At 45.9% G+C, this 18,073-nt stretch overlaps 1 protein-coding gene across 2 annotated transcripts in view; it reads right to left on the bottom strand.

The window, feature by feature from the left end:
- Positions 1–1,529: 1,529 nt before the first annotated feature.
- rnf7 (ring finger protein 7) overlaps positions 1,530–18,073 on the bottom strand; it is a 17,436-nt gene continuing 892 nt past the window's right edge. For both annotated transcript variants that reach the window (XM_060833995.1, XM_060833996.1), the window contains 2 exons: positions 8,417–8,464; positions 1,530–1,854 (listed from right to left, as the gene is read on the bottom strand). In XM_060833995.1, coding sequence (XP_060689978.1) covers positions 1,736–1,854; positions 8,417–8,464 — 167 coding nt within the window. In that variant the 3' untranslated portion in view covers positions 1,530–1,735. The remainder of the gene's footprint in view (positions 1,855–8,416; positions 8,465–18,073) is intronic.

Below are 18,073 nucleotides of genomic sequence, written 5' to 3'. Positions count from 1 at the left end.
GCTGCTATCTGTCGCAGGTATGTTATTTGTCAACTTTTATGCATTATTTAATTACAGGCAAATGCATTCAATTTTCAGCTGATGGAACATGATGGGTGAAATATGAAACAGACCCCGAACCCAAATCTGATATTTTAGCTGGGAGTAAGGGTAAACCAACCCAATTCAGCATTTCCTAGTGAGCATTATTTAAAACGCAGTGAGAAGGAATGCAACTTGTGTGTCAGTGTTTCTGAGGCTCCCTATCTTCTGAAACAAGTTATGGAAAGGATTATTTCCAATTGGCAGTAATCATCTTCCAGTGTCAACGCACCTAGTGCTGTAGAAAAGGTCATAAGATTTATGGCCTTTAAAGCTAAATAATATTGATCTAAGTGACTTTTAAAAGCGAAACAGGTGAACCCACTGTAGCACATTTACAAAATGGCATGCTTTAAGGAGAAACAGAATTGCTACACAATCTCTCCAAGTTTGGCAATGGAGAGACAATGGCCAATGGTATTATCAATGGACTATTAATTCAGAAAACCAGATAATGTTCTGGAGACCTGGGTTTGTATCGCACCACGGCAGATGGTGGAATTTGAATTCAATATATAACTGAAATTAAGAGTCTAATGACGACCATAAATCGATTATCAGAAAACCCCATCTGGTGCACTAATGTCCTTTGGAAGGAAACTGCCATCCTTACCTGGTCTGCCCTGTGCTGTGGGTCTGCGATCACGCGATGTGGTTGACTCTTAACTGCCCTCTGGGCAATTAGGGATGGATGATAAATGCTGGACTAGCCAGCAATGCCCATATCCCTGAACACTTTGACCCTATAAACGTTGGCCGAAAGGACTTAGGAAAAAAATTTAGGTAAAATGCCAATGATAGATGTTAAAACCAATAACGGGAATATTGCTCAAAATTATAGTGGAGTGGACGCTCAATGAAAGATGAGTATTAACACCTCGTCTGAATTGGATCCAGTCAAACATCACATGCCAACAGGTTTATTTGGAAAAACTAGCTACCTGAAGGAGCAGGCTCCGAAAGCTTGTGGTTTCAAATAAATTGGACTATAACCCAGTGTCGTGTGATTGTTGATTTTGTTCACCCTGTCCAACATGGGCACCTCCACATCATGGTCCCAGGAGAAGGAGCCATCTGTCTTTCAAACAAATCCTTTCTCTCTTTATTATTAATTAACTGCACGGCAGGAAAGTTAAAATTATTCCATTGGCAACACAACATAGGAAAATGCATAGTAAACCAAACTTTTACTCTGTCTGAAAGAGGCAAGGACACATGTCCATATCCGTTAACAAGGCAAGGCTGGAAATACACAACAGAACTTTAAAAATTAACAACACAATTTAAAAAATTAATCATGGCTGAATTCAGTTTGAAAACAATTGGAAGAGGTGAGACACACTTTTAAAGAAAAGGTATGTACTTTATTCAGTATCAAATCAAATATTCAAATGTGTTCGTAGGAAAAATTCACAATTACTGAAATAAGAAACAAAAAGGCAATGAAATGTTTATTTCTCTCCAGATTTTAATAAATATATACAAGTTTACAATGGTATATGATTCAATTAAATTAGTACAGGCTGATCACCTTTATCTAAAAAGGCTGAGGCCACTCTTATGTTGCTCACTTCACAAGGACAGCAAACAGGAGTCCACCGAATCAGACACATCAACACCCACAGAGACGCAAGTAAAAGAATACTCCAGATTTTCATTTGCCTATTCTCTGTACCACCCAGTCCTGCTGGCAAAGTGGACAGCGGTTGTTCTGTTTCACCCACAGTGACATACAGCAGTTATGGAAGGAGTGGTTGCATTCTCCCCAAACCACTAGAAAATACAAACAAAAACAAAATGGAGTCAGTGCTACCAAACATTTTTTTAATATCTTGTCACTTGAAACAGCTAAACAAAAATGTTTCCTTGCATAATCACAGAAATAAATAAAATCCTTTTAGTCCAAACACATATAATTGATTGATATTATTCTCCATTGAGTCATACAACATGGAAACAGACCCTTCTGTCCAATTCGTCCGTGCCAACCAGATAGCCAAAACTGATCCAGTCCCATTTGCCAGCACCTGGCCCCTATCCCTCCAAACCCTTCCTATTCATATACCCATCCACATGTCTTTTAAATGCTGTAATTGTACCAGCCTCCACTACTTCCTCTCGCAGCTCATTCCATTCATGCACCACCCTCTGCGTGAAAACGTTGTGCCTTAGGTCCCTCTCACTTTAAAACAATGCCGCCTAGTTTTGAACTCCCCAAACCTGGGGAAAAGAGCTTGGCTGTTCACCTTATCCATGTCCTTCATGATTTTATAAACCACTATAAATTCACCCCTCAGCCTCCAATGCTCCAGGGAAAACAACCCCAGCCCATTCAGCCTCTGCCTAAACTCTCTAATCCTGCAACATCCTTTGTAAATCCTTTCTAAACACTTTCAGGTTTAACAACGTCTTTCCTATAGCAGAGACCAGAACTGTCCACAGTATTCTAAAAGTGGCCAAACCAATGTCCTGTACAGCCACAACATGACCTCCCAACTTAATTCCTCAACATACTCATCAATGAAGACAAACATACCAAACACGTTCTTCACTATCCTATCTACATGAGACTCCACTTTCAAGGAGCAAAGGACCTGCACTCTAAGATCTCTTTGTTTAGCAACACTCCCCAGGATCTTACCATTAAGTGTATAAGTCCTCCCCTATTTTGCCTTTCCAAAATGCAGCACCTCACATTTATCTAAATTAAACTCCATCGGCCACTCCTCAGCCCACTGGTCCAACTGATCAAGGTCCCATTATACTCTGAGATAACCTTGTTCACTGCCCACTGCACCACCTATTTTGGTTTCATCTGCAAACTTACTAACCATACCTCCTATGTTCACATCCAACTCATTTATATAAATGACAAAAGGCAGTGGACCCAGCACCAATCCTTGCAGCACAATGCTGCTCACAAGCCTCCAGTCCAAGCAACCCTCGACCACCCTCTGTCTCCTACCTTCTAGCCAAATTTTGCATCCAATTGGCTAGCTCCCTCTGGATTCCATGTGATCTAACTTTGTTAACCTGTTTACATGTGGATTTGCTTTGGGTTGAAGACCACTTTTTAAAAATTAACTAAAATAAAACATACTGGTAAAGAGCTCTCAGATAAAACATGCACTCACAAGTGTCAGTAAGATTGCTGTACCTGCTTCTTACTGCAGAGTTTGGTGTGACTACAACAGAAGTTTACATTCAGCATGGGGAAGGGAGGAACCCATGTCTCGGAGATTGGAGAGAGCACACGAAAGAAACTGCTGTATAGAAGGAGCAGTAGGGGAAAGACAGACCAGGACAGCCCCTCTCCATCCACTGCTTACTCATTTACCCCTGACCTTGGTTCCTGGACCATTGCCCCCTTGTGGACTGGCATTGTGTTGTGGACTGGCATTGTGTTGTGGACAAAGTGAGGACTGCAGATGCTGGAGATCAGAGCTGAAAATGTGTTGCTGGAAAAGCGCAGCAAGTCAGGCAGCATCCAAGGAGCAGGAGAATCGACGTTTTGGGCATGAGCCCTTCTTCAGGAATCTTGAAGAAGGGCTCATGCCCGAAATGTTGATTCTCCTGCTCCTTGGGTGCTGCCTGATCTGCTGCGCTTTTCCAGCAACACATTTTCAGCATTGTGTTGTGGACCCCCTGCAAAGTATCCACCATCCCCAGTTTGAGAGCCACTGCATTGTAGTACCTACACATCATACAATAATAATTACTGACACTTCTGATACTGGGATCGACGTAAGGTTGTCATAGGAACAACTTCATCTACCACAGTACTGTCCTATGTAGTATTACCCTATATTTGGGTAATGCTCTTCGTTTATTTTACTTGATTAGTTTGCAGTAATTCTGCCCCCCGCTGTTAATTCTTTAGCACGGGCATCATCCAATTTTTGCTCCTGAAGGTAAAAGTAAAACTGTCAGGGGACGTCCTCATTGACCCATTGTGAATAGTAACCTGATAAACACTTTCAACTATCATCGGTTTCCAAGATAGGGCAGGGCTGGGGTCCAAAGAATAGCTAATTATCATTTCCACTTGGATACAGTGCCTGCCTGATTTGTAACAACAGCCGGACTTGTGTTTGACTAGGTAGTGGGGGAACATTTCAGCGTTAGCCACCACAATATGCTATGGTTCAAATTTGTTCTGGACAAGGAAAAAGGTGGTCTGCAAAAGACAGCTTTGGATTTGGGGAAGGCAGATTTTATTCAAATAAAGCTGAATATTGCCACAGTAGACTGGGAACTCCTCGTGGGTAAGTCTACAGTGGAGCAAATGGGGGCTGGGATTCATAAAGAGCTGGAGAGAATACAGGTCTAACATGTACCCTTTAGGGGGAAATGTAGGAGCAGTAAGTTCAGAGAAGCCTGGATGTCTAGGATAATTCAGGACTGGCTACAGAAGAGGAGTAGGGCTTTTAGCAAGTCCAAGAGGAGTAGTTCAGTTGCATCCCTGGAGGAATACAGCAAGTGCAGGAGAGAAGCAAACAGAAGAACAAAATGGGGACATGTGAACAGGATTTGAGAGAATCCGAAGATATCTTATAAACACATAAAAAGGAAGAGGTTAATCACAGAAGGAGTAGGGCCCATTAGGGACCAAGGGGGTGAAGCCACAGGATAATGGATGGATGTTGAATAAATACTTCTCTTCTGTCTTCACTCTGGAAAACGAGAACGTAGACATGGAATTTAGGAAAAGGGACTGAGAGGAACTTGCACAGTTTGACACAGGAAATGGGGAAATATTGAAGGCACTGTCAGACTGAAAAACAGTCAAATCCCCTGGCCAGGATGAACTGCATCCCAGGATGCTGTGGGAGGAAACTGCAAAGGCTCCAAACACAAGTTTTTAATTCCTCTCTGGCCATAGGGGAAGTGCTGGAGGGTTGGAGGATGCCTCATGTGGTTTTTTTAAGAGGGGTGGTAGAGATGAACCGTGAGAGTTTCAGGTCAGTGGTAGGGAAACTATTGGGGAAAATTCTGAAGGAGCAAATGAATACCCTGTTGGAAAGGTGTGGGTAAATTAGGGGTGGTCAGCATGGCTTTGTCAAAGGGAGGTAATGCTTTACAAATTTGTTGGATTTTTTTTGAAAATGGGATCAAGTGTGTGGATGAGGGAAGTTCAGTTGAAACAGTTTACATGGATTTTTGCAAAGCTTTTGATAAGGTCCCACATGATTGACACGTTTAAAGCACATGGAATGGAGGGAAACTTGGCGAGATGGATCAGAAATTGGCTTAGTAATAGGGCACAAGGGTAGCAGTAGAAGGCTTTTTGAGTGACTGGAGGCCAGTGTCCAGTAACATACCACAAGGATCAGTACTAGACCATTATTGTTTGTTAGGAGAAAGAGAAGACTGCAGATGCTGGAGATCAGAGCTGAAAAATGTGTTGCTGGAAAAGCGCAGCAGGTCAGGCAGCATCCAAGGAGCAGGAGAATTGACGTTTCGCAATGAGCCCTTCTTCAGGAATGAGGAGGGTGTGCCAAGCTGGCTAAGATAAAAGGTAGGGAGGAGGGACTTGGGGGAGGGGCGTTGGGAATGTGATAGGTGGAAGGAGGTTAAGGTGAGGGTGATAGGTCGGAGAGGGCGAGGGACCAGAGAGGTCGGGAAGAAGATTGCAGGTCGAGAAGGCGGTGCTGAGTCCGAGGGTTGGGACTGAGATAAGATGGGGGGAGGGGAAATGAGAAAGCTGGAGAAATCTGCATTCATCCCTTGTGGTTGGAGAGTTCCTAGGCGGAAGATGAGACGTTCTTCCTCCAGGCGTCGTGTTGCCATGGTCTGGCGATGGAGGAGGGCAGGGACCTGCATGTCCTTGGCGGAGTGGGAGGGGGAATTCAAGTGTTCGGCCACAGGGCGGTTGGGTTGGTTGGTGTGGGTGTCCCAGAGGTGTTCTCTGAAACATTCTGCAAGTAGGCGGCCTGTCTCCCCAATGTAGAGGAGGCCACATCGGGTGCAGCGGATACAGTAAATGATGTGTATGGAGGTGCAGGTGAATTTGCGACGGATATGGAAGGATCCATTGGGCTCTTGGAGGGAGGTGAGGGGGGTGGTGTGGGTGCAAGTTTTGCATTTCTTGCGGTTGCAGGGGAAGGTGCTGGGAGTGGAGGCTGGGTTGGTGGGGGTGTGGACCTGATGAGGGAGTCGCGGAAGGAGTGGTCTCTCCGGAAAGCTGATCGGTGGTGGGGTCTGTTTGGAGGTGGCAGAAATGACGAAGGATGATATGATATATCCGGAGGTTGGTGGGGTGGAATGTGAGGATCAGTGAGGTTCTGTCCTGGTGGCGATTGGAGGGGCAGGGTTCAAGGGCAGAGGTGCAGGAAGTGGAGGAGATGCGGTGGAGAGCATCGTTGACCACATCGGAGGGGAAATTGCGGTCTTTGGAAAAAGGGGGCCATTTGGGCTGTACGGTAGTGGAATTGGTCCTCCTGGGAGCAGATGCAGCGGAGGCGAAGGAATTGGGAATATGGAATGGCGTTTTTACAGGGGGAAGAGGTGTAATCTAGGCAGCTGTGGGAATTGGTCGGTTTGTAGCAAATGTCGACTCGACACACCTCCCACTCCGCCAAGGACATGCAGGTCCTTGGCGTCCTCCATCGCCAGACCATAGCAACATGATGGCTGGAGGAAGAGCGCATCATCTTCCGCCTAGGAACCCTCCAACCACAAGGGATGAATGTAGATTTTTCCAGCTTTCTCATTTCCCCTCCCCCCACCTTATCTCAGTCCCAACCCCCGGATTCAGCACCGCCCTCTTGACCTGCAATCTTCTTCCCGACCTCTCCGCGCCTACCCTCTCTCTGGCCTATCTCACTCTCCCTCACCTACTTCCACCTATCGTAATCCCAGCACCCCTCCCCCAAATTCCGCCCCCACCCACCACCTTTTATCTCAGCCCGCTTGGCACACCAGCCTCATTCCTGAAGAAGGGCTTATGCCTGAAACGTTGATTCTCCTGCTCCTCGGATGCTGCCTAATCTGCTGCGCTTTTCCAGCACCAAACTTTTCAACTCTGGTCTCCAGCATCTGCAGTCCTCACTTTCTCCTAAGTAACTTAAATTCTTTGCATCATTTATGAGGATGCTTTAGCTAACACTTTGCACCTCAGCTCATCAGTTATACTCATAGAGGTGTACAGCACGGAAACTGACCCTTCACTTCAACTCATTCATGATGACCGAATATCCTAATCTAATCTAGTCCCATTTACCAGCATTTGGCCCATATCCCTCTAAACCTTCCCTATTCATATACCCACCCAGGTGCCTTTTAAATGTTGCAATTGTGCCAGCCTCCACCACTTCCTCTGGCAGCTCATTCCATACACGTACCACCCTCTGCATGAAAAAGTTGCCCCTCCGGTCCCTTTCACATCTTTCCCCTCTCACCCTAAACCTCTAGTTCTGCACTCCCCTGCCCAGAGAAGAGACTTTGTCTATTTACCCTATCCATGCCCCTCATAATTTTGTAAACCTCTGTAAGATCATGCCCCAGCCTCTGACACTCCAGGGAAAACAGCCCCAGCCTATTCAGCCTTGTAAATATTTTCTGAACTCTTTTAAGTTCCACAATTTATTTTGCATACACTTTTTTTTCTCTTGCAAACCTATCTGCCTTTGAGATGCTCCTTAAAATCTAAATCATGGACTAATTTTTTGATTAAATGCACTAACATCTTTATCTACGGCTGAGTTTATGCCGATAAAGGTGCTGGATAAACGCTAGTTGCTGCTGCTTCCCAGCTTCATCCAACTTCGTTAAACAATTGCTTCATGTTTCAAGCTCAGTCAGATTTCGATGAGATGACTTTGATATTAATGAGAAGCCCTCATCGCTGAAAAAAAGACATATTGGCAGGAAATGACTAATGCGGTTGATGGAGAATGAGACAAGACAGCACTGTTGGATCTTTTAGAAGCACTGACTCACCCCCTCCTGATAAAAAATTTGTGTGACTGCAGAATCCGGTTGAAGACAGGCTTGCTGTGCACCTATGGAGATAGCAAGCGGTGCTATCGCTCTGCATGGCTTATACTACACTGCAGAGCAGCTGTTGTGATCTTTCAGAGGAGGTGCTTTTCACATCAACTGCTCTACATTTGGGCTTTATTATCATTTTGAACTTGGAGTTAAAGACATGCTAAGGGCGTAACTCACTTTTCTGGTGGACCTGTACATGCAAAAACCAAAGGATTTCTAGTCTTCTGTGGGACATGTGAAGTCTATTTTGATTTAATAAAAACTCAAGTCACATATTTGCAAAACAATAAGCAGGAAACTGAAATGGACAGAATACAACAGGGTAACTGTGAGTAAAACTTACCAACACAGTCTTCTTGTTTATTTTCAGCTTGGCACCGAAGGCAGGCATCTAAATAAACGAAAAGAAAATCATTTTGACAACGTTGCAGAAGTTATGGATCTGAAAACCAGTTCGATGTTGCTTAGTGAAATTCTACAACTTTGGCATTTCTTTTGCAGAAATGTGGGGAGGCACCACATTGCCCCGTTCACAGTGGGGAGGCTCTATGATTTGATTCAGTCACGAAGACGACTTTTTATTTAACTCTTTCAAGGGATGTGGGCCATTTCAAATTGCCCTTGAGCTGAGTAGCTCACTAGGCTATTTCAGAGCTCATTTAAGAGCCACATTGCCGTGTGTCTGGAATCAGACGTTGGCCAGGCTGGGTTTGGACAGTAGATATCCTTCCCTCAAGGACTTTAGCGACCAGCTGGGTTATCATGACATTTCAGCGTTTAGTTCCAGGATTTTTTTTAATTGGTGGAATTCCAATTCCAGTAGCAACTGTGATGGGATTTGAACTCCTGTCTCCAAAGCAATGGCCTGGGCCTCTGGATGAGCAGTTCAGTGACATTACCATGACATCACCAACTTCCCTGACACATTGTCATATCGGATAGATCAGTCAATTGCAATGGTAACACTGGGCTTGAAACATTAACTCTTTCTGTCTCCATAGATACTGCCAGACCTGCTCAGTTTCTTTAGCAGTTCCTGTTTTTATTTCATCTCCCGACATTGTGCTTTTGTTTTGCTAACACAGAACATAGAACATTCCAGAGCAGTACAGGCCCTTCAGCCCTCGATGTTGTGCTGACCTGTGAAATCAATCTGAATCCTATCTAACTGACACTATTCCATTCTCGCCTATCCAATGACCATTTAAATGCCCTTAAAGTTGGCGAGTCTACTACTGTTGCAGACACGGCGTTCCATTCCCCTACTATCCTCTTAGCAACGAAACTACCTCTGACAACTGTCCTATATCTATCAACCCTCAATTTAAAGCTATGTCCCCTCATGCTAGCCATCACCATTGGAGGAAAAGGGCGCTCACTGTCCAACCCATCTAACCCACTTATTATCTTCTATGTCTCAATTAAGTCGCCTCTCAACCTCCTTCTAACAAAAACAGCCTCAGGTTCCTCAGCCTTTCCTCGTAAGACCTTCCCCTCCATACCAGACAACATCCTACCTAGTAAATCTCCTCTGAACCCTTTTCAAAGCTTCCACATCCTTCCAATAATGTGGTGACCAGAACTGCATGCAATATTCCAAAGGTGGCCTCACCAGTGTTTTGTACAGCTGCAGCATGATCTCATGCTTCCGAGTCTCAATCCCTCTACCCATAAAAGCCAATACACCGTATACCTTCTTTTTTTGTAAATGTATTTTTCTTTACAAAAATACAAAGTTATTAAAAATACAACCAATAACAAACACCAGTATAATAAAGAGAAAAAACCCCCACAAATTACAATACAACTACTGTCTACTAACTACTAACCTACCCTATAATAAAAAACAAACCCTAACATTGTGCAAAACAACACCAATAAATAAGTAAATAAGTAATAAATCAAAAAAGCAAAAAAACCCAAAAAAAGACACAGGATACAGAACAGCTATGTTCGGTGCAAAGCTCTCAAAAAAAAACGGGAACATTATATATTAACTCAGAATTCGCCCCCTCCAGGGCCTAGGGCTCAACAAACCTAACCGTCCTGGTTAAACAAATGCTCTAGTTAAGATAGCTGGCAAATCTGTATCCAAGTAACTCAAATAGGGCTGCCATGTCTTATAAAAATGGTCTGTTGTGCGGTGTACTACCTTTGTAAAAAAAAAATCCAAGGGAACGTGCTCCATAATTAATTTCCACCATCTCAGCCAGCCTGGCGGGTTCTCAGACACCCAGTTCATCAGAATATTCTGCCGTGCACAGTATGCAAGAATATTAAATAGTTTCTTCCCATGCTCATCTAAAGACGGTAAATTCGGTAGACCTAAGAGGAGAGATATCGGGTCTACTTTGACTTCAGTCCTCAATACCCTCCCTATCTCTCCCGCCGCAGTGCTCCAATAAACACAGAGCCTGTGGCATGTCCAGAAGCAATGGGTAAGAGTACCTACACTTATTTTACATTTGGGGCACATTGAAGATGCCCCTTTTTTAAACTTCATCAGACGGTCCAGTGCCAGATGAACCCTGTGCAGAACTTCCAACTGCGTAGCACATGTCCTATTACAGATTGAGATCTTTCACATGTTCTCCCATGTTTCAGAAGAGATCTCCACTCCCAGCTCTTGCTCCCAGACCTCACATAACTGGTTAATATCCTGCCAGGCCCTGCCACCCAGCAGGCGATAGAATGCACTAACCGAAAGGGTGCTTGTGGATCGCAGCAACATCCTCTCTATATCGCTTATAGGGCTTAGTGAGAAGTGAAGTCTTTTTCTGGATGAAAACCCTAACCTGAAAAAACAGGAAAGATCTCTACTGGGCAACCCGTATTTGCGGCTCAGTTGCTCGAAAGACATCATAACCTCCCCCTCAAACAAGTCTCCCAAACTAGAAACTCCTTTCGCTGTCGATAGTTTGAACCCTGAGTCCATCACCCCTGGTTTGAACCCTGGCATACCAACTACATATGTGGCGCAAGTGGCGAAGTCTTTGATGAGCAACCTTCACTCTGACGCATTGCCCTCCATGCCTTGACCGTACTAATAACAATGGGGTTCTGGCAGCGGTCCATAACTGTCCTCAGCTTATCCATGAACAACAGGTTAATAAAGAGGGCACTTTGTCTGGGAGGCCTCGATATTCAGCCATAGTGAGCCCGGATCATTACCTGCCCAATTGCAGACAAAGGACAACAGGGAACTCAACTGATACCTCCTGATGTCTGGGAAATCAACTCCTCCCCCTCCTTGAGGCAACTTAGTAAGTTTGATGAGGGACTGCCCACGATGCCAGACAAAGGTACCAAACCACCCCATAAGCTTCTGCAGCATTGACCTGGGAAACATTATAGGGAGCATATGCATGGGATAAAGCAACGAGGAAGAACATTCATCTTAATGAGAGATATTCGGCCCAGCCATGAAATTGGAAGAGCCTCCCATCTCTGGAGATCTCACCTAATATTGTCGACCAAGTGGGCAAAGTTAATCCGAAATAACTGATCAAACTTGGAGGTAATAAAAATGTCTAGGTATCAGAACCCTGCCTGTGACCACTTAAAAGGGAACTTAGATCCACCTTCAACTTCTGTCACATCCTTAAGGTTCCCCAAAGGCATAGCTGCTGATTTTGCAAAGTTAATCTTATATCCTGAAATAGCCCCAAATGAATTGATACATTGTATCAAATGGGTTATGGAGGTGATTCAATAAAAACAGAAGGACATCATCCGCCTACAGTGTAATCTTGTGTGCCCTCGTTCCCACTTCCAGAGCAGTTATGTGGACATTCTGACGAATAGCTTCTGCCAGCGGCTCTACCACCAACATAAACAACGACGGTGAGAGGGGGCAGCATTGCCGACTACCCCGACCAATCCTAAATGTTCCCAGACTTTACCCCGTTGATAATGACCGCGGCCAGAAGGTGGCAATATAAAGCCCCCACCCACCTAGCAAAGACCCCACCCAACCTGAACTGTGCATCTGAGGAAATCACCAACCCCTGAATCGATCATTGCTGACAAACTTGGACCATATTCAACAACCTTCTAATATTATTTGATGACTTACGGCCCCTTATAAAATTTGTCTGGTTTGTTTAACAATATGGGGCAAAACCCTTTCCAACCTCAAAGGCAAGGTTCTTAGACAGAATCTTGAAATCTGAATTTAATAGAGAAATGGGCCTGTTTGAGGCACAATCCTCAGGAACTTCCCCTTCTTAAGAATTAAGGAAAAATTAGCTTCTCTCAAAGATGGTGGTAGGCATTCATGCATGTAGGAGTGACTGTACATCTCCAACATTGGCCCTGACAGAATTCCTATAAGCTCCTTACAAAACTCACCTGGGAGACCATCAGGGCCAGGTGCTTTCCCACTCTGAAGTTGCCTAGCTGCCTCCTGTATTTCCTGAACTGTCAAGGGGGCATTAAGGAGAGAGGCCTGTTCCAAGGTCATCCCTGGGAGGACCAGGTTCTTAAAAAAGACCTCCATTTTAGCCCACCTGTCCTCGCAACCTTTAGACCGATACAATTCAGAGTAAAAGCCTCATTTATCTTTTTGGCATTGTAAGGACCCCGGCGCTGTCTCTGATTGCATTATTGGATTGGGGAGCACGTTTTTTCCTAGTCAGGTATGCTAAGTACTTCCCTGACCTATTCCCATACTCGAACAGCCTTTGTCTAGCAAAAGCAAGTACTTTCTTTGCAGTTTGTGCAAGTATTGAATTCAAGACAGCCCGGAGGGCCGTGATACGTAGTAGTTTAGTTACTGAAGGCCGCACAAAATTTGCCGCCTCGGCGGCTTTCAACGGTGTCTCAAGTAGATGCTGCTGTACCACCTCCTGTCATTTCCGGCTAGCTGAACAGGAAATAGCTAATCCCCTAGCAAAGGCCTTAGCGGTCTCCCATAGCAGAGCCGGACTACTAACCGTGGCTGTTGACAGTCAAGAATCCCTGAAACTCTTTCAAAATGTATTCCACAAATTTGGAATCCTTAAGGAGAAAAGGGGCCAAACGTCAGTGCCACAAAGACAGCCCCTCACTCTTGGCCTTAACCTCCAAATATACCGCCGCATGATCAGAGATAGCTATGTTCCCAATTTTACAACCCATAATTGAATCCAGAAGGGCCGAGGGAGCCAGAAAGAGATCAATCTTCATGTGACATTTATGTGGGTTTGAAAAAAAAGGTGAAGTCTCTGCCGGTAGGGCAAAGACATCTCCAAATATCCACCAGCCCCAACTCCTCGCATAAGTCAGTCACCTGCTTGGCCTGTGAAGAAAAAGTTGGGAGCCCACAAGGCACCCTGTCCACTGTTGGATCCAAAAGATAAATGAAATCCCCCTCCTATAATAATGTGCCGTGTTCCAAGGCACTCAGGTTAGAGAAGGCACTATTCAAAAATTTGAGGGGGTACACCGGAGGACATTAGACATTTAAGATGCCTTTCATCATAAGGTCCAAAGTGGGAATTGTTGCCAATGAATGCAAAATGTTCAGCACCGTTCATGATTCCTCAGATATTGAAGCAGTCCATATCAAAATGCAATAAGACTTGGAACAACCAGGGAAGAATGGGAAACAGTATTAACACTGGATAATACTAGGTAATATCCATCTTCAACTAGAGAATCTATTCATTGCCCCTTGACTTTCAAAGGTATTTTCAATCGAAGTCTACCATCCATATCCTGGAGGTTACCACTAATCAGAAATGACCAGCCAAATGAAAACTGTGGATATACATCTGAGGTTTTGAATTCTGCAGTGAGTAACTCACTTGCTGAAACCCCAAATCCTGTCAATCATCTACAGTAATATAGACAGCTACTAGCTACAAGACACAATGCAGAAATTCACTAAGGTTTCTCAGACAGCACCTTATAAATTCATAAACATTTCCATTTGGAAGGGTAAGGGCAGCAGGTACATGGGAACACCACTATCTGTATGTTCCCCTCCAAGCCACTCTCAATCCTGGCTTAGAAATATAATGCCATTCCTTCACTGTTGCTGGGTCAAAATCCTGAAATTCCTTTCCTAATTGGTATTGTGTGTTAACCCACAGCACATGGACTGCAGCGGTTCAAGATGGCAGCTCAACCCCACCTTCTCAAGGGGCAACTAGGGACGGGCAATAAATGCTGGCCCAGCCAGTGACACCCAAGTTCCAAGAATGAACAAAACAAACAAAACCTGAAACAGAATGCTGGAATAACTCAACAGGTCTGGTAGCATCAATGGAAACAGAATCAGCTACTATTTTGGGACCAGTTTGGGGTGGAGGAGAATCAAGGAACATAGAACATTACAGCGCAGAACAGGACCTTCGGCCCTCGATGTTGCGCCGCCCTCTCATACTAATCTGAAACCCATCCCACCTACACTATTCCATGTACGTCCATTTGCCTGTCCAATGACGACTAAATGCACTTAAACTTGGCGAAATTACTACCGTTGCAGACAAAGCATTCCATACCCTTACTACTCTCTGAGTAACAAAACTACCCCTGACATCTGTCTTATACCTATCCCCCCTCACTTTAAAGTTGTGTCCCCTCGTGTTTGCCGTTCCCATACTTGGAAAAAGGCTCTCCCTGTCCATTCTATCTAACCATCTGATTATCTCGTATGTCTCTATTAAGTCTCCTCTCAACCTTCTTATCTCTAATGAGAACAGCCTCAAGGCCCTCAGCCTTTCCTCGTAAGACATTCCTTCCATACCAGTCAACATTCTAGTAAATCTCCTCTGCACCCTTTCCAAAGCTTCTGTATCCTTCTTATAATGTGGTGACCAGAACTGTACACAATACTCCAAGTGTGACCGTACCAGAGCTTTGTACAGCTGCAGCATAACCTCCTGGTTTCAGAACTCAAACCCTCTATTAATGAAGGCCAAAACACTGTAAGCCTTCTTAATGACCCTGTCAATCTGGGTGGCAACTTTCAGGGATCTGTGTACATGGACGCTGAGGTCTCTCTGCTCATCTGCGCTCCCAAGAATCCTACCATTAGCCCAGTACTTTGCATTTCGATTACTCCAACCAAAGTGTATCACCTCACACTTGTCCACATTAAACTCTATTTGCCACCTCTCAGCCCAGCTCTGCATCCTTTCTATGTCTCTCTGCAACCTACTACATTCTTCGTCACTACCCACAACTCAACCGACCTTAGTGTCATCCGCAAATATACTAACCCTTCTAAGTCCTCATCCAGATCATTTATAAAAACGACGAACAGCAGTGTACCCAACACTGTCCCTTGCGGTACACCGCTAGTAACTGGACACCAAGATGAACATGTTCCATCAGCTACAACCCTCTGTTTTTTTTTATCAGCAAGCCAATAACTGATCCAAACTTCTATGTCTCCCACAATCCCATTCCTCCGCATTTTGTATAATAGCCTACTGTGGGGAACCTTATCGAAGGAGTCAGGTAGTGTAGGAGTCTAATGCAAAATACAAAGGATTTGGTAATGGTGGAGCAACAAAGGATGTAAATTAAGGCGTAAAACGGAGCAAATGGGTTCTCCTTACGAAGAGCAAAGTAAACAAGACATGGCTGTAGAGGCTGGGGAGAGAATGTAAGCAAAACGGAGAACAGATGTAATGTGGTCAGTTTCTGAAGTTGTGAAATTCCATGTTGAGACTTCAAAACTATAAACGAACTGAGCAGGAAATGAGATGTTGGTGTGCTTCACTGTAAAGCAGCTGGGGAGGTTGGGGTCATTCCTACAGACCGCTCTGTAAAATGGCAGCAATGTAAGGATAACTGTATCGTGAGCAGCAAATGCAATAAGCTAGATTGAAAGTACAAGTAAAAAAGCTGCTTCACCTGAAAGATGTGTTTTGGTTCTTCGACAGTGAGGAGGGAGGAGGTAAACAGGCAAGTGTCAGACCTTCTGCGATTGTGTGGGCAGGTGCTGTGCCAGGGTAAGGAAGTGTGAGGAGGGGTAGAGGGGTTACTTTGGGTGTCATGATTCCTGACAGCGGAGGAGTGAAGATGATGTGTTTAGTGGTGACATCCTGCCAGAGGTGGCAGAAATGGCAGAAGGTATTCCTCTAGTTACAGAGTTTTAGCGGAGTGGAAAATGAAGACAAGGGACATCCTATAGTTGGTCTAGGAGGTAGGAGGGTTGAGGGCAAAAAATGTGCAAGATGGATCAGAGACAGCTGAGGGCCCTGTCAACCATACTGTGGAGGTGGGGGAAGAAGTGTTCAGTTAAGGAAAAAGCAGGCATGTTGGAAGATCCCCAGTGGCATCAGTGGAACAGATGTAACTGAGATGCAGAAACTGGGAGAATGGAATTCTTGCAGGAAGCAGGGTATGAGCAGGGTGCAAACAAGGTAACTGTGCAACCCCATGGCTTTGTGACGGATGTTGATGGACAGCCTAACCTCAGTAATGAAAATAGAGAGGTTGAAGGATGGAAGGAAAGAGTCAAAGATGGACCACATGAAGGTGAGAGAAGGATGGAAATTGGAAGCAAAGATGCTGGATGCTTTCAATTTTGGATGACAGCAGAAAAACATCAAAAAAGAAATGTGGGTGAGGTCACAGTAAGACTGGAACAAAGGGTGCTTCACAGAGCCCAGAAGAGATAGATATAACTGGGACCCGTGTAGGTACCCCCAGCCACATGTTTGTCGCTGTGAAGAATGGTTTTAGTGGGTAGACTTCATAGGATGAAGTATCTGAGAGATGATACGCAGCCTCTGCCAGGCAGAAGTCAGAATGCCAGCTGTTAACCACACCACCCTTATCAGCAGGTTTGATGACAAGAATGGGCTGGGATCAGAGGGAATGCAGTGCAGCAGGCTCAGAGGGAGACAGCTTCGACCATGTGAGGAGACAGAAAAAGGAAAGATGACACAATGGGAGCTCTCAGCGAAAATATCCAGGTCAAAGACGAGATGGAGGACTCCAGATGGAGGGAGAGAATTAGGGATGTGGGAGGGTTGTGTGTGTGTGTGTGTGTGTGTGTGTGTGCGCGCGCGCGAGGTGGGGAGGTGTGATGGTCGGTGTGTGGGGAGGTGAGGGTCTGTTTGTGTGTGTGTGGGTGAAGGACGGTGTGTGCGTGGAGGGGGTGAGGGTCTGAGTGTATGGGGGGGTGAGGGACAGTGTGTGTGGGGGGGGGTGAGGGTCTGTGTGCGTGTGTGTGTGGGGGGGGTGAGGGTCTGTGTGTGTGTGTGTGTGTGTGGGGGGGGGTGAGGGTCTGTGTGTGTGTGTGTGGGGGGGGCGTGAGGGTCTGTGTGTGGGTGGGGGGGTGAGGGTCTGTGTGTGTGGAGGGGGAGAGGGTCTGTGTATGTGCGAGGGGGAGGTGAGGGATTGTGTGCGTGTGGAGGGGGTGAGGGACTAGGTGTGTTGGGGGGGTGAGGGTCGGTGTGTGTGGAGGGGGGCGAGGGTCTGTGTATGTGTGGGGGGATTAAGGGTCTGTGTGTGTATGGGGGGGTGAGGGACTATGTGTGTGTGGGAACGTGAAGGTCTATGTGCGTGGGGGGTGAGGGTGTGTGTGGGGGGGGATGAGGGTCTGTGTGTGTGAGGAGGTTGAGGGTCTGTGTGTGGGGGGGGAGGGTGAGGGTCTGTGTGTGTGGGGGGGCGAGGGTCTGTGTGTGTGGGGGGGCGGGGGTCTGTGTGTGTGGGGGGGCGAGGGTCTGTGTGTGTGGAGGAGTGAGAGTCTCTGTGTGCGTGGAGGGGTGAGGGTGTGTGTGTGTGTGTGGGGGGGGTGAGGGTGTGTGTGTGTGGGGGGGGTGAGGGTGTGTGTGTGTGTGGGGGGTGAGGGTGTGTGTGTGTGGGGGGTGGGGGGGTGTGTGTGTCGGGGGGGTGTGTGTCGGGGGTGTGTGTGTGTCGGGGGGGAGTGTGTGTCGGGGGGGGTGTGTGTCGGGGGGTGTGTGTCGGGGGGGTGTGTGTGTCGGGGGGGTGTGTGTGTCGGGGGGGTGTGTGTGTCGGGGGGGTGTGTGTGTCGGGGGGGTGTGTGTGTCGGGTGGGT

This window comes from Hemiscyllium ocellatum, chromosome 13 (assembly GCF_020745735.1).
Source record: "Hemiscyllium ocellatum isolate sHemOce1 chromosome 13, sHemOce1.pat.X.cur, whole genome shotgun sequence".
NCBI lineage: Eukaryota > Metazoa > Chordata > Chondrichthyes > Orectolobiformes > Hemiscylliidae > Hemiscyllium > Hemiscyllium ocellatum.
Note: the sequence above shows the minus strand (reverse complement) of the source record. Positions and strands in the feature narration are given on the sequence as shown.